Source organism: Cygnus atratus, chromosome 11 (assembly GCF_013377495.2).
Source record: "Cygnus atratus isolate AKBS03 ecotype Queensland, Australia chromosome 11, CAtr_DNAZoo_HiC_assembly, whole genome shotgun sequence".
Classification (NCBI taxonomy): Eukaryota; Metazoa; Chordata; class Aves; order Anseriformes; family Anatidae; genus Cygnus; species Cygnus atratus.
Window position 1 is genome coordinate 5786889 of NC_066372.1, and position 24436 is coordinate 5811324.

Sequence of the window (24436 nt, forward strand, 5' to 3'; positions counted from 1 at the left end):
CCCTATTAGATATTTGCTACTATAGATGTTTGTCACCTAGTGCTATCCTATTGGGGGACAGAATGAAAAAGAAAGGACAATATATCCTGTTAATATGGCAAAACTCAACCAGTAATCTCCAAAATTCCTTACTTTGCTCATAAAAACATGCGTGATGTTTCCTACTCCTTCTCTCTTGCCTTTGCTGCTACATGTACTCTCAGTTCTTCATTTACCTTTTCTTTTATTCAGTTAGCTTCCTCTCCCAAAAAAAACTTCTCCAAACAGCAACCTGGCAAATCCATCATTGCCATAGTGAGTTCAAGAGCCAAACCTACTGCAACTGAAGCATGCCTCAGGTGATGGAAGCACAGCTCTTTGTGACTGGGTGGCATGAAATGCTTTGCACAAAGGTGCTGTACTGGCCTGACTGACAGACCCCTCCCAACATCTCTTCCTACTTCCTCTTCCTGCTGCACATGCCACTTGCCGTGTACTGATAAGGATTACTTATTTTCATTCACTTGTAACAATGGAAACAAAATGCATCACCTGTGGGAAAGAAAATACACAGAGATAACCGTTTTTGGTTTTACTGTTTCTGTGAAGTTTTTGAATCCTAGAAAGGACAGTTTTCCTTCCTTAGACAAATAGCTAACTATAAGCATTCTCTGCCTAAGGACTGCCTAGGCACTCCCCACAAACCTGGGCAAAAATGGAATTACCAGATTGTAAAGGAGAGAAGACAAGAGGAAAGTTAAAGCACAAATCCTGTCCTAAGGTGACAGACTCAATTTTTTGCTCACCATCTCCCCTCCACTCCCCTCCTTCAAATAAAGAGATTCACCTGAAATGAAATTAAGAGACCCACATGTCCAGCTGCCAGGTACAGTCAAGCATAATAGCTCCTCAGCTTCCTCCAGGGTCCTAAAACCAGAGAGAATAACCACATTTTGTAAGACTGTAACCCTTCCATAAAATAAAGACCTGCCCTTTCTATCATCCATGGTTGAGATCTGGTGTGGGTAGAAGAGAAAAAAAAAAGTGAGAAAATCCTCCACCTCAAGTTGCTGGCTCATGGAGATTTTCTAGGTGTTTTTTTTCCTATATTATAGACATAATATGTAGAGTATTTGGGCAGAACAGTACCTTAGGAAGAAAAGCAAAGGCATTATGCTACACAGCACCACTGCCCTGATATTACAAGAAATGCTGTACATAAGTTCAGTTACCAGAAATTTTTCCTTTACATTTGGTACCAACTGTGGCCAAGTCCCTTTTGCTCAAACAAAGAAAGTAACATGCAACAAAAATATAATTCCTTACTAACCCTCATGTAAATTAAGTCTAGAATAGAAACTCTTTCTGAAAATAACTAGCAACTTGAGTGTTCAAGTTTGTGAGAAGTGCTAAAACAACTATATGACAGTGGAAATCCCAGGAACTTGTCACTTTTGAAAAGGAAAAGTAAATACCAAGTTACTTTGGTATTTTTGAAACCCTTACCCTCTATATAAGTAGGCCCAATTACATAGGCCTCATGCTCCCAGGCTTCCTAAAGGACAAGGAATGCAGGCCCTGTACAGACATCCACAAAATACTGAGTAAGATTATGCTTTATAGTGAAGTGCATCAATTACAGCAGTATGATGTGGAGAAGTAAAGATGCTGGTCAGTCTTCCAGCTAAACTGGTTCATTTCAACATCTCATCCCAAGGCTAACTCTACAAATGCTTACTTACCATTTACCATCCTGACAGTGATCGCTTGAAGGGGTATTTCCTTGCCCTGGGAAAAATATTCAGAACTACATAAATCGTAGTGGTCTTACCTCTACCTGCTTGCCTCAGTAACAGTTCTTGCTTTAATCTGTAGTTACTATCACAGGGACTGTTACACATTTGACTGAGGGCAAAGGAACACCCATAGGGCCCCACACCCTAAGGCTCTTCATTAACACTTATCTGTTGCAAGAGCCGAACGGGCTGTCATTACTGAATGGTAATTTCTAGAAAATATATTCAAAACCAACTCAAGACTACACAGTAGTGTAGTAGAGAAACAGCAAGCATGTACATAAGGATGGTTAAGTTTTGCCCTTTACCACTCAGTTCTTTATTGTTTTCAACATTAGAATGGTTGTTTCCTAAAATACTTTGGGGGACGCAAACAACAACTCACAACAAAGTGACTTCCCCTTCCGTTGCCCTCAGAAATGACCATTTTCCTCTCACTGAGGCAGCTTACCAGCTAAATTAGGTGAAGTGCAACTCCCAGAAAGTTAATGAAATCAAAGACATTTGTTCAGCCTTTCTGAGCCCTTGACAATTCCTCCCTCCCCCCCCAGAGTGTAGACAAGCAAAGCACCGGATGCTCTCCTTCCTCTCTTCACCAAAAGCCCAGTTCTAAAGGCAGCAAGACTCCTAGCCCTTCCTCCTCCTCCTCAGCCATCATGATCACACCAAGACAAATGTTTTCCACTGCCTTCTCTCCTGTCTCTCAGCCTGTGCCTTAGCACCTGCTGAACTGGGAAAACCCTGTGTCTCCTGCTCATTTTAATAGCAAGATCTGTAGCAAGAGGGATTTTCCCGCAGCCCCCAGAGACTGTCAGCACTGCACTGCTTCCAGCCCCAGAAGTGCCATGCTTCCTCGTGGAAGCAGCCCTTGCAGAACCTCAGTTCCCTGGGAAGAGTCTGAAGCCTGTCCAGAAAAGCCGAGCAATGCATCAAGCAGAACAATAATGTAAAAAGATAGTAATAAATTGGTTACTTCTATTAGGCAGAAATATATTAACTAAATGCAGCTGAAAAAAAAAAAAAAGCAATTTTCTTAAAATATACTGTACTACTGTATAGCAGTGTAACTTGAATAAGCTGACGAAGACCTGAACACAGGGCAAATGTTAACTCATCATGGTTGTGAAGACCTAGGAACACCAAACTATAGATACTGTAGTGGAGAAAGGAAATATTCAGGAGTGTTAAATGGGTCTTAGACAAATGTTATTAAAAAGGTTTCCCATCATCGTAATCAGAGAATTAAATAGGCAATCTTACTGTGTTACTGGGTTATTTGTGGAGATCCTATATACCACCAGACACAACAGAATGAAACTCCATTGTACTAAGAGCTCCTCTTCTGTCTCTGACCTAGAGCCTTGGCTTTTGCAGTAGCTTGCTGGAAAGATGCACCTCTGCAAATATTTATTGGGCCTTAATTAAACAGATTTAAGGCAGAAAGGGCAGGGGCATGCAGATAAAAATGAATAGGAGCGTTAAGGAAAAGTGACGTGGTGATCCTACTCCAGGATGGCAGGAAGTAATAAAGAAGACTCTTGTAACAGTTTTCCCACTGAATGCAGAACTGTAGAACTTCCCTATTCCCCACACTGCATAAACTATGAACAGGAAATATTCCTATGAGGTAAGCTGCAATATTCGCTTATGCAAAATTTACAGTCAAGTTTTTAAGCCCTTCCATTTCCTGAGTGTAAAGCATTTTTGTTTACATGGAACATGCTAGTTAACAGTGTAATGTTTTATTGCTCAAATCCTCTCCGAAACATATTCCATAGGATTTGTCTGTAATTGTGCCATTGACTTACTACAGTACATTACATCTCTTGAAATATACATGAACAGTATGTGTGCAGAATACAATGGGGACTTTGTACACTAGAAGTATTCTTTGGGTTACGAGCAGTGAGCTTGAGGGTTGGAGGAGAGGGCCCCATTACAGTCCTGTATCCTTGCCCCATGGTTCACACCAGCCTCTGAGATGCATTAAAAATGCTCATTGTTTGTGTGCCATTCACTGCTTGCAGAAAGTCTTTCCAGTTTTCTCCATAAAAGAGAGTAGAGCCTGTAACATGCATGATGTATCCCCTAAAGCCAGCTTTGGGAAACTCAGAGATATGGAATAGAAGAGGGTTCTCCAGACTCAGGATGGTGATTAACTGAGCAAATCTTTACTCTTACTATTATTTTTGACATATTTAGCCTCTCCCTACCCCCACTGTTTCCTTTTATTTCCTTCAGTTTTTCTTCTTAAACATTTTTATTCTCTGGATGCTCACTAACAGCCCTCTGCGTATACATAGCGCTTGCTATCTGAGCTGTAAGTGGGCAATGCATACTCATGCCATTGGCTCATTTAGGACAAGCACCTAGTGGAAAAAGGATAAACAGGAAGGAAAAAAGGAGAGAAACCCTGATCTTTTTCTTTTTGCTTCCCTGTTAAGAACCCCTGTTCCTAACAGGTTGTTTCTGCCAACTGGCACAATTCCCATTGAAAGAGAAATTCAGGGGTGCGTTTTGGCTCTTTTCCTACTCTGAAGGCATCTGCATCCTGTTTTTTGACAAGAAGCTGTTAGACACTGATCCCAGCCTCCCTCCTGCATGGAGAAAACCACAGCTCACCTACTCTTTCACTGAGGGTATGCTGTCATTACCTGCCTCCGCATCACGATGTTTGCTGTTCCCTGATCTGATGGATTTCTCACCTGGGAAATCCCCTAGCCCAAAGAAAATCTGTTGTTCAAAGATGAGCTAGGGTGTCAACCCTCTCTTTATGCAGTTGCTTTGAAATACAAAGGCACCATCTCCACTTCTGGGGGTGCTGTGAGTTCTAGACAGAGCGTGCATACTCTGAGTCATAATATACGCACTAAAATCTTTCACCCAAACAATTGCATTGTCATATTTAATATTTTCACTAAAGCATTTTCATGTGTTAAGTATCACCACACTCTAAGCTGAGCTGCCTGTACAGTGTTATTTCTGAAAGGTACTGCAGGTTACAACATTCAAAACACACACTGGGAAAATAAAATTTAACTTAGTTATTAAATGTGGGTTTCTAATTACAAACAAGTGCTGTCATGGCAGTGTACTAATTAACACAAGTAACTAAACTTGCATCCTCACTTTGCCTGTACAAGATTTCTGTTGCAAGCATCAGCCTTTACAGAGTAACTGAAAAACTAGACTGTTAGGGGACTTTGGTGACTGAACATGCTTCGTTAGTGATGTTGTTTCCCTTATTTTGAGGTGCAATGTAGCAGTTCAGCACTACAGAATAACTATGTTGTGATCAGAAAGGTGGCACCCTTGCTGTCAGAGGCTGCAGAGTATAGCCCACTTAGTTGCCCAAAGAACATCCCACTCACTGATGAGATTTATTAGGATTTTCTTTTCCATACAATTCTTGGAAAACGCATTACATCATGTCATCCCCTCACTGTGCTTTGTTCAACATTTGCGTTACACAGAACGATGAAGAACTGTTAACCAGCCAGAACTGCCCCGTGGCGCTTTGCTGTCACCACAGTGGGACAAGCACACCCTTGTTCTGTGCTGTTGATGACCAGAGTCATGGTTCGAATGAACCCTGATGTGCTCAGCTGGGCAGAAGAACACTGGCAGCTGTGAGACCAACGCATGCAATTAACTAGCACCTGCCATGCAGCCCTCGCTCATGACATAAAACTATCCTCTGGTAAGTGAGAAGGCTAAAAACAGAAGCAGCATGTTGGAGAGAATTAGACAAACAACTGTTGCAATGCCTAGGTATTATTTAGTAAAGCACACTAAAAAGCAGAAAATTAATGTAAGTTTTATGAAGGCAAAAATCTATCCTTCCTAGCAGGTACAGACAGAACTAGCTCCAGAGACACTGCAGGTGGGGTTCCACTGCAGACATTTGGCAGGAGATGGTAAGATAGAGTTTGGAGAAGACCTACTCACAGAATGCACCCAAAAGCAAAAGGTGGTTGCTATTACATAGCCCATTAAACCTTTCACCCCTTCTGGTTCCAGCAGGGATCCCAAATTGTCCACTGGGAATCTGCAGATAAGTCTTCACCCTAAATGCAGGTGGCTATCAGCATGTTATATGCTGACTGTCACTGAACTCATCTTCCTACTGACCAAGGTCTTCCATTTTTTAATACACAAACCACCAAAGGAAATCAAGCTTCTCAGACAGGCAATGAATGTCCCCAACACTGAATGTATTCAACCACTTACCTGCAGAGAACGCAAGCCAACTACCTTGCTGATCTACCTGGACCACGTTTACCACTACGTTTTTATTCCTGAAAAAAAGATAAATGCAAAATACAGCCAGGTTAAGAGTAAATCAACTAACGCACTTAGAAAACTATCTGTAGTTATATTCTAAATACATTCTTCAGTCAGTTCTGTTTAAGCCCTCTTACGTTTGGTTTCCTTGAATACCTGAGTGAACATATTTGATTCAGATGAATGGTAAAGCTCTGAAGAGCTAACTTAGATAAAACAACAAATGTGAACTTCAATACATACTCAAAGTAAATTCCAGATTACACAACTAATCTACAACAATGCAAATTGGGCACTGGAACTCCATGTTGCTGGTGCTTTCCGATGGCAGTTAGAGTCAGGAAATGGAAACTATTGCATGAATTAAGAAACTAACCAATAAAACAAATTGCAAATTTTCACAATTACCTGTCTATAAGCAATTTGCACACCAAGAGTAATTCCCTAGTTCAGTGTGTGAATAGTGTTAAACAACAAACCATGTCTTGTAATATATCCATTGGCAGCTCAAAAATAAGCAGACAGCTCAGTGAGCACCTGAATTACAGAAAAACAATTTCCTAGGGGCTTCGGTGTATAGTCACTGATACCCAAATTGGGAAAAACTGTTGCAGCTTCCCATCAGCCCAGAGAAGCACCTGTCCTCCAGATACTCACCTGTTTCCAAGGGACACCTTTGCAGCTAGCTGTTTTTAAATTGCATTGTTGAATTTGGTCGAACTCAGAAAAAGCTCAAAACCTATTAAGTAGGAAACAGCCACGAAACAACTGAGTAAGTCTGGGTTCCACAGAAAAAACAAACAAACAAACAAACAAACAAACAAAAAAACTAAAAGAAAGACCAGGCTCTGGATTTTTACTCTCTTTTTCCTTGAGCAAAACTTGTATGGTGACTGCATTGGTTCCTCTGTCTTCTAATGAGGTCTAGATCTTCCTTCTTTCTGCTCAAAGACATGTCTGTCCTCATATACTTGATGAAATCTCTGAAGTCTTATGGGCCAGGTGCCTTTGGTTTCAGCTGAATTAGAAACAGGATGGTACACAAAAAACACTAAAGGGTTACAAGAACTACAGCAACAATCACACTAATCATTTAAGGACAGAGGAAAAGGTTTAATGATTCACCCCTAATGTACAGTTCCATTTGCACCACGAAGCTATTTGTTAACTCTGCTTTACAGATGGCACATGCTGTTCCTTAAGGGTGGAACGATCAGCTTGAATGACAAATGTAGAAACATGCAGTGTAACTCCTAGGGCAAACCATTACTGTGAAAAGTCATTCCCTGATCCTGGCAAAGCCTATTTAAGCCTAAGCCACTGAGATAATCACTAGAAGTGGTAAGCCTTTCCTTAAGGATATTACGTGATTTCAGATGTTTACAGCATGCAGACCAGTAGGTGTGCAAGGAAATCTTCTCTCAGTACATTCATTCCAGGGAGATAAACAATTCTAGTACTCCCAAAACAAATTTCTGTCTTACAGCTCGTAGCACACATCCCTTCTTTAGAACAAGTTAAACAACTGGTAGTTTAAAAGGAAGAAATCACAGCCAGGAATTTACAAAAGGAGTGGTTTAGGTCTCCAAAACTACATAAAAAGTACCTAAATAAGCAACCCGGTTATCAAAATGTCTGTGTGCCCAAGGGCTCTAAGAAATGGATAGCACTGAAATGACTATGCAGGGACGTACTGGGAGATTTGGAAACTTGTGGTCCAGCTCCATTAGGGCCAACTGGTATAGCTCAAGCTCCTCTGTCATATGAAATGTACAACTATCCCCCACTGCTTGGGCTTCTTGGAAGTATCTCTAAGTTTCTGCGGAATGCTTCATGAGATTGATCATATCTGTACTTCACAGTACAAACTGAGCCTTCTGGTAGTTTGATTACACATTTCTGCAGCTGCCCTTCTCTGCTTTAGAGATACGGTACATGTTCTGCATAAGGAACTGACTCAGACAGGAGAGGAAAGAATTTTGTCATTTTAAGTAATGTTGTTTTCATCCAGTGTCACTGAAAAAGAACTCCTTTGAAACCTGTCTACGTATCACATTTAATCCGTGTGTTTAGATTGCTCCATTTAATGGCATAAACTCTTGGCTTTTCAGGTGCCAGCAAAACCTGTACCCTGTGCCTGGGCATTTCTGCAAATGTACAGATCAGACTTCCCAGTAATACAGAAGGGCATCACAGTTCTCATCCTAGAACAATAACTTTGCTTGGCTGGGCTTCTAGTTAATGTTAGCTTGCCACATGGATTAAGTTTGGGCATTTGTGAATTGCTGTGGGTTAACACCCTATCTCAGTCAAACTAATCCATGTCTTAGGCAGCTCCAGGGCTGATATTCAGGCTTCAGGATGTAGGTATCAAGGTTATTGTGAATATGAGAAGTCCTAACACTGTCATGCAACTGAGAGATGCCAGCATAGCAGCCGAGGAGCAGGAGACAGGGATCAGATGCAGGTCTTGTACTGATAGTCTGGATTCAGAGCAACATGGGCAACAAATAATCAGAAAGGGAGAGAAAAGCAGATTCATAAATGGCTTCTGTTTATATGAAATCATACAAATGCTGCATTTAAGCTAGTGTATGTGCTAAATACATAGGAGACGCAATGAATCGCAGAATTTACAGTAACACAAGGCAGTGAAGCAACACACATTCACAGATGGGAAAGAAAGGTTGGCTTAGCTTCTCAGGCCCACTTTCAGGGAGCGGGATTATCTGCTGGATAAATCTCCTTTGCAGAAGTGGCAATAAAAGTTCTTGGCTGCAGAAGAACTGATAATGGTGCCAAAGGGGAAAAAAATCTCAATTCAAGCAGATCTCCCACTGCCGCCAACATATCACAGCAGATGTCAATGGGATAAGACAGTTACTAAGAAAAGGGAAAACCAAATACAAAACAAAAAAAAAAGAAAGAAGGGGGTGTAACAGCAATTGCTCACCACCAGCTGATCAACAGCAACCCCTGGAAAACTCCCCCACAGTTTTACTGCAGAGCACGATGTTACATGGTATGTACCATCCCTTTGATCAGCCAGGGTCAGCTGTCCAGCTGTGTCCCCGCCCAGCCTCTTGCCTATCACTGGGAAGGGGCAGAGTGAGAAACTGAGGAAGTCTTGACACTGTGCAAGCACTGTTTAGCAATAGCTGAAGCAGCAGCGTATTGTCAACACCGTTTTGGGCACAAATCCAAATCACAGCACCATAGAGGCTGCTATGAAGAAAATTAACCCCACCCCAGCCAGACCCAGCACAGGGATCCACCTGCAGACTGTCAGAACAGAGTGAACCTGCCAACAGCCGCTACCCACACGATGCTCAGCCCTCAGCTGCACTGAGTAACTGCTTCAAGAGGAGGGGAACCTATGGCTAGGGGGCTTCCTTCTGCTTCAATGAATCAGTAAGGCATACATTTACTTCTTTTATTTTTTACACAAAAATCAGGGAGCTGATTTAGGTTGACTTACACAGAAGGGTGTGTAAACAAGCAATTCCCTACTCAGCTTCCTCAAGTGATCACTCCTCTTAAATCTCCATTACACCCTCGCCTTCATGTCCAGGTTCAGACTACAAGTAATGGTTTGTCATGGAAAACAGCCATTTTCCACCTATGCATACTCCACTGGGATGCACAGCTATCAGCATTTTACCATCTCATTACGCAATGTAAAAGATTTTTCTTCATTGCAGGGGTCCAATTTCGAGACATCAGAAAACACACATGAGAACCCCCCAGTCCAGATTTAGTTTTCATTTCAACACAGCCATTCATACCAAATGCCAACTAGCAAGCATTACGTCCGTTGTACCAAACATCAGATCTCTTCTTGCTTTCATAAATACAAAACACCAATTTTTTGACCATTGACCATTTCAATAGGCCCAACATATTAGCAATCAGCCTCAAACAGTATATTGTAAAAACATCCAGCTGAATATTTTGCAATACTATTTGCACCTGCAATTCATTGCTGGCTTGCAAGCATAAACATGAATAAAAGTTACACAACATTTGTTGAATAAACTGCTAGGTCAATTCACTCATTTGAGAGCTTCCTGGTGACATTTGTCAGTATTTTCTGTGGTTTTGAATGAAAAAATGCTTACCAAAGTGGGAACATGCAGTATTCAACCCACGTAAAAAGCACACATAAGCGAAGAATTAGAAATAATAAATGGGTAAATCATAAGAGACCAAATCAGTACTGAAATCAGTTAAACACAGCTGAAAAGAATGACTGTGGACCAAATCCAGTGGAAGTGATTATTTTCAAGGCATGACTACTACTTCATCACTTTGCGTTTTATTGATGGCAAAATCTTACCCAAGTCTCAGACTCCTGTTACAGAGACTGAAAATTCAGGATTTTATGTTTCACCTTCCCATGTTTTCTTTACCTGAAGAGCCTCTTTTCCTCGGGTGAGCATTATTTGACTTGATGTTTTCATTTAAGAGAAGTTACTTTAAAAAAAAACAACAACTGATTCCTCAAATACAGACACTAGATTTCAACATTTAAAGTTCTATGAAATATTTATGGCACAAAAGTTACATTTCCCAATATTCTTAAGTTTTGACAGCCCCTACGTGCAGGAGAGAGGAGAAGTGTGCTATGAGGAGAGAAGCCAGAGGTGTCCACATGCACCACTTCATAGATTTGTCCAGAAAAGTCAGAGGCAAGTCCTGATTGGTTCTACGGGCATAATTTGTGCACACAGTGGCTGTGATGATAATGTGGACAGACTCACTAAGACTCGCACTAAGGTGTTTTCATCTTACAGCTACTGTGTAGGAATGGAATGGGGAGAGGGCCTACATGGCCTTTCACTTTTTCCATTCTCCTGAACAGCTTCTTGGGATGACGTAAAGTAACATAAATTCACTTAAGTCCATACAACTTGAGCACTTCACACTTTTTGCAAGGGACTCACAGGATCCAAAGCAGAAGTATATGAAAACAGAAGAAATTTTTGAGCAAACTCATGCAGCAAGAGTACTGATAAAATGCCTGTAATATAAAACTGAATGTTTAGGACTCATGTTCTCGGGAACAGGAAATTTTTCCTTGGTGAAAAATTATCATCTTTCCCACTCACAAAATTCCTGCTTCAGACTGTCCATGTATTAATTTTGCGTGTTGCAGACTTCCACTACCATTTACTTTATAAAGATGTGATACTCCAGCATCCTTGTAAATGGTTTTATACCATTATAAAAAATAAATAAATCTTGCTATTGCTCAATTTCTTTTTCCCTTTTTTGGCCACGCAAAACTAGATATGAGCTGATTTGAAGCATCTGTATCAGGACTTTGTTCTATTTTGTTTAAAGTTCTGGTTAACAGAGTTCATAAAACTAGTTTAACTTCACAAAGTATTTCAGAGCTTCTCATTCCTGTAATTTAAAACAATGAGCTATTTTGGGAGAACAGGGTGGATTTGATTTAAAATTATTCTGCTGCTATGCATTTGTAGCTAAACAAGACTCTAAACTATTTATTAAGAAAACACTAAAACAAAACAAAACAAGCAAAAGACTGACAGAGCCCAGGCTGAATTATTTGAGTAGATGAAAAAATAGTGCCCTAACAGACAGAAAAATTCCCACCTGTCTATTGGACAAATGCCTGCAGCTGCGAACACATTAACAACAATCCAATAAAGAAAACTGAAGAAGGATTAGAGTATATCTTTATTAATTTTTCACTGATCTAAAATTCAGCTCATTTGGTCGATAAGTCAACAGTTGCAGGATATTCAGCAGATGTGTATTTACCATTTATCGTATACTTGGAGAAATTCACTTTTCCACTTGTTCTGAGAAATTAAATGCACAACAAATAATAATAACAGACATACAGTCAGGTAAATACATTATCATTACAAAAAAAAGTTTATAACTAGGTAAATTTCTGTAAGATCTTTTTGCACCACTGACCTCATGACTGAAATGTGTTACAAAAGAGCATCACCACTGCCGTTTGCAGGGAGGCTATTATTTCACACAGAAACATTTCATATTTGCAATCCTGCACTAAAACCCATAGACGAGTCCATTGGGCAGCTGGAATTTTCACATCCAGATGACAAACACACCACACCCTGCTCCTGTACGTGCAATGAGATAGCAACTTCTTCAGGTTAAGTGCTCCAGAGGGGACTGTTTTTGTCATCTGGTCAGCTATTATCAAGGCAGAAACACATTTTTATTCTTAGTCCTGCTTTTTAACAAGGCAGTAACAACACCCCCTAACCTGGCTACACACATCTTCTGAATACGACTAAGTTTTCTTTCACATTAAAAAGCCTTTCTGGTACAAGCAACCACAACACCGCTCTTTCCCAAATGAGGAAGGCACGCCCAAAGGGTTCACCCAACCAAAAAAAGAAGCAACTTCTCAGGAAAACAGACCCCGTCTTCCTCTGCCCGCCGTTACCAGGCTGGCATGGAGCCAGCCCCCACACAAAGAGCAAAACAAGTTCTCAACCACAGAATTGCAGAAGTACTAGACAGTTCACGCAGCCCACTGGGGACTTGGTTATGACTATTAATTTCACACGAGAAGCACTCCTATATAACAGGAGCAGCTACCAAGACAAGGCTTTAAGCTAAAGACCTGTTAAAAATAAAAAATAAAAATAAAAATAAAGGTTAAGACCCCTCCTTAACATCAGGTATGGCTGGCCACTAACTCCTCACCATCCTTCTGCTGCCCACGGGCCCAGATGTCCTGTGACATGGCATCTTCTCCAACTTGGCCAAAGGCTCCTGGGACGTGGTGGGCTGTGTCCCACCTGCTCACGCCCCGAACCAAGCCATAGGAGCACCGCACGGTCCCCAAGGGATGCCCCCGGCCCTCGAGAGGCCCCCAACACAACATGGCGCCCAGGGCCTCCTCCACTGTGGGGAGTCACACGCAGCATGTAAGGTCTTCTCTGATTGGCTGCTCTACCTCCTTCTGGAGCCCGCCCAAGCATGGCAGCCAATCACACCTCCCGGTTCACCTCGAGGGATTTCTCCTCAGGGCGGGCGGGCGGCGGGAAACGGTGACAGGACGAGGCCGCGGGCCTCGGGCGGCGCGTGCCCGGCGGCGGGGCCGGGCTGCACCGGCACTTCTCGTCCAGAGGCGGCGGCTCTGCGGCACCTGCTGCCCCGAACAGGGGCGGGCAGCGCGGGGCGAGGAGGCGGCGCCGAGGTGGTAGGAGAGGGGCCCGGCGGGGCTGAGAGGCGGCGCGGGACGGGGCGAAGCAGAACTCCGGTGGGGCCATGGGGCGTCCGCGCCTCCCTTCTCCTGCCCCGCTTCTCCTTGAGAACCTGGGCCCGAGCCCTGCCCTCTCCTCACCCCCTCACCACGGTCCCTGTTTCTCCTCGAGGTGGGAGAGCAGAGGGGTCACTGCTGCAGGGTTCTTTGTGAGGAGCTGCCAGGTAGGTCTGCTGCAGCCACCTTCAGCTACCGTCTCCTCTTGAAAAGGTTGTCCCTGGGTTTATTTCCTTTAGGAATAAATAGGGGAGTCTGAAACTCGACTTTTATTTGGAAACGTGAACGTTTCCTGTAGCCATGCTCAGCAGAACAAATGGTACGACATGTCTGTATCAAAATGATGTAGCACATTGCAGCGTGAAACCACATCTTCCTGTGCTGGTGGTGTGCCTTACTCCTCCCTTGACTGCAGGGACTGAAGTCCCGCAGAGTGCCACAGGATAACAGAACAGACACAGAGGGCTGCAGTAGACACAGGTTGCCAACAGGTCTGACCTAGAGGGGAAGCGGTGCATGAGAACCCAAAGCACAGCACCTATAAAGTGCAGTGGTAGCACTAGCATATGTTGCTCCTGAATAAGGCATTTTCACATGAATGAAACCAACTTTTTACTCAACACCAAAACTATTTGAGCTTCTGCAACAGATGTTCGCTTCCTTCCACGCCCCCTCAAACTCCAAAACTTTCCATCCAGGAAGGCTTCCAAAGAAGCCCTCCTGGTTTCTGACCAGCTCTGCCTCCGAGGAAAGGTCCATCTGCACTAATGACGGGAATTTCGCAAGAATTAGTGTAAAGAAAGAACATGATCCAACCAAAGGTAAGAAGCACCACAGAATAACAGTGTTCAGACCTGAAATCAGATGCATTTCTTTCTGTTTTGGTAAGCTGGTCACGCACAACCCATTTATTCATTCAGGCATTAATCTCTACAAACTGGCTGAGCTGTTATCTCTTGATAAATGAGAATAATAATAATAATAAAAAGTGATTTCCATTTGTACTTTTAAATACTTGAGAGGCAGTGGAGTGCTTTGACAGAGAGGATGGTGATTTCAACAGCTTATTATTCTCTGGGAGTCAGCTAAACGTGTCACAATTTATTAAAATCCTCACACGCACTCCATCCGTGTAGCTGCAGACCAACTGGTGTACTCTCCCTCCTTTTTCCCATCACTTGTATCAGCACCAACACTGCACCGTTTTTAGATCTCTACGTTTTAACAGCTCAGTGCCGGTTAAGCCGTCCCTGCGGGCGACGCTCTCGCGCAACACGCCCCGAGCTGCCGGCGGAGGGCTCCGCGCCCACCGCTCTACGCCCGGCGGTGCCGCACAGCGCGGCCCCGGGGCGCGCTCCCGCGGCGCGCCCGGCAGCCAATCGGACGCTTCCTTTCACTTGCGGGGGGGGGGGGGCGTTGGCCTAGTCGTGGCGTCACGGCCAGATGTGGGCCGTGGGCACGCCCCCGACGAGGAGCGGCAGCGGGAGGCGAGCGGCTGTCAGCGCGCCATGCGCGGCCCGGGCCGGCACAGCCGCTCTCCTCTCGCGCCCGCGACGAAACGCCGCCGGTAATTCACGCTGCCAGCAACAAGCTGCCGCTGCCGGGAGCCGTCCGCTCGCCTTTTTCCTCTCCCACTGGACTTGGGCGCTTTTTTGGATTTAGGGACGGGCTGGGCGTGATCGTCGCAGAGTGCGGTTTTGATGGCTGCTAGATCAGACTTCACTTCTACTGAGAGAGCTTAAGAAATAAAGAGAGGGGAAGGTCTGCTTGCCTAATCTCTTAAAAAAAAAAAAAGAAGTGCTTTTTTCCGATTTGGATTTCTTTTAAAACTTATGAAAAATGGCAACAGCAGCGTATGTGGATCATTTTGCAGCAGAGTGCCTTGTTTCTATGTCCAGTCGTGCTATTATCCATAGTCCCAAAGGGGAGCCTGATCCCCAACCTGATGCAGCAATACCTCCTTCGTCAAATGGAGAAGATAAGTGGGAGGTCAGAGAGACTGGGAAAGACAATGGATCGTCATTACTTGTGGTAGCTAGCATTTTAGCAGATCTGAACCAGCACGTCCCAAACTCACCCGCTCTCAAAATGGAAAAAACAGAGACCTTTGATATCACAGAACAAATACACATTTCTATCGCTCCTAAGGAGTTTGGGGAAGAAAGCGTGTCTTCGGCTGGTAAGCGTGGAGGAGGAAAAGCAGCCACACCTACTAGCCTGGCTGCAGTAACTGAGCCAAGCCCCAGACAAAAGAACAAACGCGGGAGAAGCTGGACTGACCCTGGATCACCCCAGAAAAAGCACAAATGCCACTATGTGGGGTGTGAAAAAGTTTATGGCAAATCTTCCCATCTTAAAGCTCATCTAAGGACCCACACAGGTTAGTTGCAATCCAGCCAAAGATTTATTTGTTACAGCTTGGTAATTAAAATGAATGTTGAAAAAAAAAAACAAAAACAAACTTGTATTTGGCCACCATTATGGTTTCATCTTTCAGAACTCAAGCTCGGAGAAAAACAAAAAAAAGCCTTCCGGGAATAAACCCTTACTAGGCATAGATTCAAAGCTAATGTTGCCTTTTATTACTTAATATCACAGGGAATGGAGCGTGGGTCATCTGTGTGGATCCTACCACACTGTAATTTTTAGTTGTTATTCTTGTTTCGTGTATCTTCGACTTACCCTTTACAAGGCTTCTTACCTTCCCCCATCTACTTTTTCCAACACTGTGCTCCTGTCAGTACCTTTATACCTGCTTATCACTTCCCATACAAACATCAGTACTCTTAATAGTTTAAAATTAAATGTTCTAGAGGCACCCGAATGACCGTGTTTCTGTTTCTTTCTTTAGAAGGCATTTTTGTGAAGCTAGAGCAGGCAGGAAGGCAGTTGAGAGGCTGAATATGAGTCACAAGGAGATACTGAACATAGATGTAAAGGGACATGGGCAGCTTCTGAAAAAGCTTTTAGCAGCTGGGTAAAACTGATTTCAACGACAACAAAAAAAAAAAGCACATTTGAATGTAAACACTAACTTTTCCTGATCAGCATTCACTTGTTGGTGGTCTCATCTGACTGCTTCTTTGTTGCTATCATAACTTACAAGACACACACCTAAAAAAAGTTGAAGTCTTGCAAGCACCATGGAAGTTACTGAAATAGTTAGGAATACTATATTGAAAAAGGCCCCGTGACATGCCATACTTGATGCCTCTGCCCTGTATTGGGGAACAGGATGACCTACAGTTGCACAGGGAGCTCCAAAAACCAAGGAGACTGGTCTCTGCTGGAGACACTGGTCATAGTGTCTATGACAAAGCACCATGCAGATGAGAACAAACTTAGGCGAGCTGTTCAACTGAGTTACTTCAGACAACAAATTAGTTTACTAAAATCCGTGATCAGTTTGCTTATAAAGAACGTTAAGGAAAAGATCCTCAGAACCACACCTGACAAATAACTCCTGAACCATCATAGCTCAGAAGTGGCAGCCTCACCCACACCAAACAAACCTCTTCAAGCATACCTAGCTTTTCCTGCTGCCTTCCTAGGATGAAGGAAGAGCTGTTCTAAACTGAGGATGTTTGCTTTCTGTGGCAGAGAAGAAAGCCCCGTCAAGTTTAAGCATATAGATGGACGATTCCCTATACAGCGCAGCCAAAGGAACAGCATGTTCCTGGCACCCTAGGCAGCTTGCCCTGCTTTGCGCTGTGCGACTGTTTCTTGCCTGCTTGGAGTTCATGAGAAAAGGTGCTTACACTCAGCTCTCAGGGAATTTTCTCCAATGATTTTCAGTTCTTTTGCACTTATTTCTGGCCTTTGCCATTGTCCTAGAAGCAAAAGATAAACTTAGCCGTGTTTCTGGGCTCCCAAACCAACTGGAAACCAAGACAGGGAACTCCTCTCCCTGACAAAGAGAGGAGGGCTGGGCCACGTCCGCCCTGCAGGGAGAGAAGCAGGGGGAGTCGTGCTCTGGGCTGCCGCTGAGTGGAGTCATTCGAGGACACTGGCTTGCCTCCAGGTTCTCTCAGGTTTTTTTTTTTAGTTTTTTTTTTTTTAACTCTTCACTTCCTGTGTTTTTTCCAAATCTGCAGGGCTTAATTCATTCTTGCTGTAGTGAATGGCACAGAGAAAGAGAACCATGTGTGTGAGAGCTAGAGAAAAAGTGGGGAAGGGACTGGTTTTGCCGTGGGAGTGGCAGGACCCTCAGGGACTAGAGCTTCTTTGTTTTCTCGTGTCTCCAGTGTCTGTGTGGGAAGCTTTAAACAAAGCTGCCAAGTTTTCCTCCTCGCTGGCAACAGGTCTTTGTTTGGATTCTGTTCTAAACAGGCTTAAATGCCTCTTACTCATGTTGCAGAATGCTTTCTAGGGTGTTTGTGCTTTTTTGTTGTTATTGTTTTTTAAAGAAGTTGTGACTGGCTTGAAAAAAGTTAATATGACACTTGGAAAAGCTCACAGAACATGCAGTGACTTCCAGACAGTTTTGTTTGTTTTAACTACAAAACACATAATGGCTTTTACTGGATTAGAACAAGGGTCTTGGGTCTCCCCTGCTTTCCAATGCCCATAAACTTACTTGGGTAACACGTACGCATCAGCCTGCCAGATGGGTAGGATAATGGCTGTCCACCTCACCAGCGAAAGTACTCCAGGAGCACACGAATGGTACTTTAAACCTTTAAGGTAAGCTGCCAGAGTGACTCCCAAACCCAGTTACTAAGAACCAATCAAAAACTTCTACCATGGATTAAAACTTTTTCCATGTGCTGTATGACTACCCCAGGTGGTAGTTAGGGGCAAACTGAAGGCTAAGAACACTACTGCAGGCTAGAAGATACTGATGATAGTGCTGGAGGTATTTGGATGGTGCAGTTTATGACTTGCTTTAGAAGCTTGCTTGTCTTTGTCTGCTACTGCGCTCACAAATTAAAGATTTTACTCTTCATGTTCAGAGCAAGGGCAGACTTTATTTTTGAGGTTATAGTGTGGCAGAGAGATACCTAACCTTTCAAGTATTACTCAGTTAAATCCAGTCCACATTAGTAGGGACTGAAAGCTGGCAGTGTTTTCTGGCTGTTTGGTGGTCCATGTAAAATCTTTGATGGTTTTAGCCCGATTTTAATGCTCAAATGTGCCAAACACACACAGTAGTCTACAGGATGCTTATTATCCTATTTCAAGCTGAAGAAACGAGGTGGAACAGCCAAGAAGGCATTATCTGCCTTTTGTCCTTAGGCCATCGCTCAGAGTACAGTGTTTTAGATTGAAGTTCCCTATTAGATCTGTATGTGCTAGAACAAACTGTAGTGTCTTGTATACTAACAAGTTAAGCTAGCTCAACCTTTGGAATGCTTCTCCTTTATTAAGACAACCTCGAACAAGGCAGAAAATACTAGTCACCAAAGTCTCTGCAGTTCTCCCCCCAGCCTACAAACCCTTCCCCTCCCCCTAGGTTTCTTTTCATGTTTATATTTTCCACCCCACCCTCTCACTGGATGTCCTGGAGTTTAACATGATCATCAGCCACAAAGCCCTTGAAGTTTTAATGTTTACCAGAAGGTTATATTTAGTGTCAACGGGTAATGTCAAGTCCAGATTCTTTTCCACTGAGGTTCCCGTGGACCTCAGAGGCTGTGTTGTGATCCAGCACTCTGTCCCAAGGTATAGTGATCCCATTGAGGCAAAAATTCCACTGGCTTACCAGTTTAAAAAAAATCCCCTCCTGAGAAAACTCATAAATAGAAAGAACTTTCAGAAAATCAGACAAACCATTTACATGACAAAGTTCTCCTTCCTCTTAAGCTGATTTTCAATGTGGGCTCACTAAAAAGGTTTGGAAATTCTCTGGAGTCACTGGAAACCAGTTTGTCTCTGATATACCAGTGGGAAGAAACAGATGGTGCAGAGCCTAATAGCCATCTCAGGCCAGGACCTCACCGAGCATTGTCAGGGCCTGCTGTGTTCTGGGAGGCTACGGAGGGCACCAACTTACTGAATTATACTACATACAAACACGTAGGAAAAAAGACTACGTTTTTGGCAGGGATCTGAAGAATCCTGTATATTGCAACCCTCCCCAAAGTCACTGTGACCTCTAAGAGCTTTTAGCAATCTGCATTACACGCAGAGAAAGCACAAAATAAAGCTTTTAATTCTAGTGAGATTTCTTTCTGAACTTACTAATTCTGCTCACTGTCCACTACACCATAACGCAAGAGCAAGTTTCCAATTATTAGAACTAAATGTGTTTGTGCTAATTAGCATATGCTAAAGATGTGGCCACCAGTCGCAGTCTGAAGTATTACTGGGAGAGTCTGGCAGTGAAACAAACCTGTGGGCCAGGTGACTTCACAGTGGCTCCTTTGTGCTGTTGCTTAACTGTCATAGCTGGCTGACCAGGCATAGGAAGAGGAGGCGGCCACCCTGGACGCATTACTCTTGCTCACAGATGTCAGGTTAGGACTTGTTGAGGAGAAAGTGATCAAGGCCTTTGTTGGTCTCTAGCTGGCAGACTGACATTTTAATTAAGCCTGCTTAACCTTGCAGTACTCCAGCGCTAAGTGCAGCCTGATCTGCTAGAGGCACCAATTCAGGTAACTAGATTGAAAAAGGATGTGTTATTAGGTATCTACTATTTTTAGTCTAACTTTGATTCATTAAGTATTAACTGAATTTGAATAAGTAGAAGAAATTGACTTCCATTCACTCGCTTGATTATCTTAAATCTCTATAATCACAATTTTAAGGGTAACACTGAGGAACCCATATGAAAAAAATTTTAACTTAAGCACCCTTTTTTCTCAGTTACTATGTCATTTCCCTAAGCAGAATTTTCCTAATGAATTAGTAACAGGGGTATATGAAAATGGGGAAACTCATAATGTATTTGGTATTTGAAAGCAATCTTCTGAAATACAAAGCAGTCAGACCTCGTTCTCACAAGTGTAACAACAGCATAACAACTAGGCTAGACAAAATAAAGTATTTGACCTGTGTTTAGATTGGTAAGGTTTTAAAAAGGAGGATAGTTTTCACTTTCAGTTCTAGCAAATCTGCTTTGTTCTGACTACATTAGTTTAAAGCACGGCAGCAAAGCACAACTTCTTGAATTTGGTCCGAATCAAGGTGCCACCTAAGCGCATGTAAAGAAACTGATTGACAGGTATAAGGAGAAGCAAGTTCACATGTCAGTGAAATAAAATTTATCTTACATTTTAGCACCTGGCAATTACCAGCAGCTTAGCTGGTTAGCTCAAAATGCGGCCTAGGTTTCCTTTTAGCTTGCCTGTAGGCACACAGTGACTCCAGATGGGGTGTATGCACATGGGTGGCAGGCAGTGTTAGTGAAGAACCAGACCTTTACAAGAGAAGGCTGCAAGAAGAGAAGCTTGATCTAATGCCTCCTGTGCCACCCAAGAGCAGCGGAAAACAGGGCTGCAGGTTATGCTTGGGTGTAACAGCAGGAAACGTGTGGGTAGCACTGGTTCAGTCCATCCTCTAAGCTGGCAGCTGGGCTGCTCTGGATGCCAGGACCAAGCATGAAACTGCCCACACTCTGAACATGACACCAGAAGAAACTGGAAAGGTCTTTCCCCAATGGTGGTTTCCCACAAGCAGGAGGACTGGCTAAGTTAACGTGGTCCTCCCCACATCACCCTGCAGTTTCAGTTCTAGTGGCTGGGCCTCCTGTGTTTGACTTGGATTAAAAGTTAGAAACAGCTGGCTAGGTAGCTTTGGATGCCTAACTCACTGTCATTAGCATACAGCCAGTTTATCAAAAAGCTCTAAGGTACCTCTAAGGCCATCCTGCCCTATAACGCACTTCTACTGCCCTCCACCTCTTCTCCTTACTGAGCATGACAAAAACACCTCTCATAGGTTTTTCTTTCAGACTAGAAGAAGTAGTAGGTTCAGGACAGTTTCAAATGCTAGCCTTGTGAAATAGTCATCTTTGCAGCCTGACCCATAAGCACTCTCTCTCAGTGAGAAGTAGTTCAGCGCCTGTTTCTGCACCTTTTTGAAAGCTGATGTTCTTAAGTGTCTGAATAAGCCCACGGTTTTAAGAACAACAAGGAACTGCAAAGCACTGTTTTTGTTTTCTCTGAAAGAGCTCTGCAACTACTGAGAAGCATTCTAACTTTTCCTAAGAATGTTTAAACACACCAAAAAAGCATAGTTGAAAACATAAAACAACTTTTTAAACAGTGCTGCCAAAGCCCTCAGCCTAACACTCAATTTCCAAGAATAAAGTTACTAGTTAAGAGTATTGATTCTAAGCCAGGATACAGACAGTTTGTGTTCATTGAAGATAACAAACAGTATATGTGCTCTAAATATTTTAGTCTTAGAAATTACTGAAATAATAAGTACAGGGCATAAAGTTCAGGAAGGAATAAGCAGGTTTTAAAACTTACATTTTTCAAGATGAACTGAACTCAGGAAGGCAAAATTATTACTTCTGCTGCCTCTCTCTCCGTTTACCTGACTGGTTCAGGATTGAATAATAGAGTTCAATCAACTCAGCTGCAAAAGAGTTAGGGTTAAACTGATTCTGTGGGGAATCCAATTAGCTGACAGCTGTATTTACTACACACTTAAGTAATATTAGCTACAAAAAAGCCCTAAACCTCCTGACTGTTATGCGGGTTTTCTGTGAAAGACTTCTATCCTTCCCCCCCACCCCCCTCCAGTCTTTAATGAAATATTAATCGTTCAGTAGTGTCTGAATGATTAATGACAGGACAGGCCCGAAAGCTGTTCTCTTATCTATGAGATATGTATGTTTTGGATAGTTTAGAAGAATCATTGAGAATGATTTTTTACTCATCTGATTACCACAACCCAGTGTATAACACAGCACATACCTAAAAAAATCAAAAACTATGTATTACTCTATTTTGCAATGGGAAAAAAGATATAAATTCATGGAATTGAAAAACACTGTGTCCTACCATTATAGTCATACATCTACTCAAGATCAGGTTTTACTAAGAATTTACTCATCATTGTGGAAGTCAGTGACAATTTTGCATCACTGAAGAACAAAAAACAAATTGAGCAAGTATTTCAGAAATCTGGCTCAGAAGGGAAGATTTCTCTGCCAACCTTGTTACAGAAATAAAGCTGTTGATAATAATTGACAGAGTTTAGGTATTGGAGCCTACAAGCCTTTAAAGCAAAACTCTACATTTCATTGTTGTAACTGATGGAGAGAGATCTCCTAAGAAAATCCTCTCTTGTTTTTCCCTCTTCACCACCATCTTTGGAACGGGCATAATCAGCATAGCTAAATATTCTCTCTCTCTCTGTAATTTTTCCAAATTCTTCCTTTGCTTTTGCTGAGTGAGCAGAAGAGGAAGATGACAATCTGTGTAAAAGACAAAGGAGCATTGCTTTGAATCTGAGGAGGGACACATGGCTGGGTTATGTTGTGTTGAAACACGATCAAACTGGGAAAGAAAATCCACAGAAATAAAATCAATTTTTAACTTCTGCAATTCTTTGGAAATTACATTTTGCTGAGACAGGTTTTGCTCTGGCAGTGAGTTGCTAATGTGCGTAACCTGTGATCATATGTTAGGAGAGCAGAGGGTAATTAACAACATAAAAATAAATAAATCCCAGCTATGGTTTGGCTGTTCCAGTCAACCTCATTCACAGAATACAGTGATCAGGGACACATTTTCTACAGGGCACAAACCTCGGATATCTAATGGAAAAACATGCAGAAATTTCACAGAACTCTCTTTCCACAAACCATCTTCCTTTTAGCACAGAGGTGATGGTCTGGTCTAACACAATAACACCTATTAATATTGAAAGTGGTAAGGGTGGATCACCATCCTGCTGCTCTCCTCATCCTAGAAACCTGTAGCTGGCACTTCTCAGTAGCAAGTTCTGTCTTACAGATAGTCCAGAGTATACCAGCAAATGGTCTCTTAATGACGGACAGTTGCATGGGATAGGTGTGTTTGTATTAGAAATTAATCTCAGCCTTATAGAAAACGTGTTCTGAATGACCTGTATATGATTTTTGTGCAATAGCACATACAACGTTTCTCTGCAGGATGCTGGAAAGTATGTCTGTGTGACATGAGTTGTGCATAAACAGATCTTTCACTAAACTGGAGTTCATTATGAAATAAACTCAGTCAGATTTCATTTGAAAAGAAGGTGCCTTTAACTATTTAAAACACAAGCATTGCACTGTGTTATTGTCTAGTTGAACATGGTTATGGCACGTCCAAGAGCAGAAACCTGGAACTTGTTTATGTTGGATTTGTGCTTTCTTGTTCTGTTTTATAACTTAAGCATGTTCCAATTTTTTCCCTGTCCTTCCAAACTTGGATCAGCTGTTTGGAAGTCAGTAGTGAGAGAGACAAAAATATTCTACTCTTGCAGAACAGTCTTTAACTGCAAAGTAGCCTTTGAAGGGTCTTTCTGCAGTATTTCTAGAGGTACATATATTTTTTTTTCCTTTGTTACCCACTAGGCTTTTATTAGGTAGATTCACATGGGCAGTGAGATCATTATCTTGCTGTGCATAGTTTAACAATAGCTGTACAATATGCCTTTTTATGTGTAAGCACTGAAGTCAGACACACATATCCTTTATTTTTCATGTCATGCAGATTCAGCAAGATCTTACGCGGCCTCCACTTAATATAGAAGAAAAGTTTTTTAAAGTACCATCTTTGTAGCTACTAGTGGAAAAACTACCTCAGAAGCTTTTTTGCAGCCCTAACATAAAAAAACATTTACTTACCAGGAACTTGGCACAAATCAAATGGTATTGAAGTGAGCGTATCCTTAAATAACCTCTCATGCAAGGGAAGGATTTTCCGTAATCAGTTACAGCATTTTTGTAGTGTTCTCAAGAATTATAGGCAAAATATTTGTGTCCAGCTGTCTTTAATAAGCTATCTTACACTTATTGCACACAATGTGCCCACCAGACTGCTCTATACTATTCAGTTACTTGACTTTTGGAATAGAGGCACCTGAAGAGCTTTGTTACTGCTGTGCACTTTGCAGCTTTCTGTCTGCTTTGGTCCTGCAGCAAGCTAGAGTAACCCTGGGCAGCAAATACATGAGCAGAATGGGCACG

At 42.5% G+C, this 24436-nt stretch overlaps 1 protein-coding gene across 1 annotated transcript in view; it reads left to right on the forward strand.

The window, feature by feature from the left end:
• Positions 1-14736: 14736 nt before the first annotated feature.
• KLF13 (KLF transcription factor 13) overlaps positions 14737-24436 on the forward strand; it is a 34945-nt gene continuing 25245 nt past the window's right edge. The window contains exon 1 of the mRNA XM_035553883.2: positions 14737-15709. Coding sequence (XP_035409776.1) covers positions 15169-15709 — 541 coding nt within the window. The 5' untranslated portion in view covers positions 14737-15168. The remainder of the gene's footprint in view (positions 15710-24436) is intronic.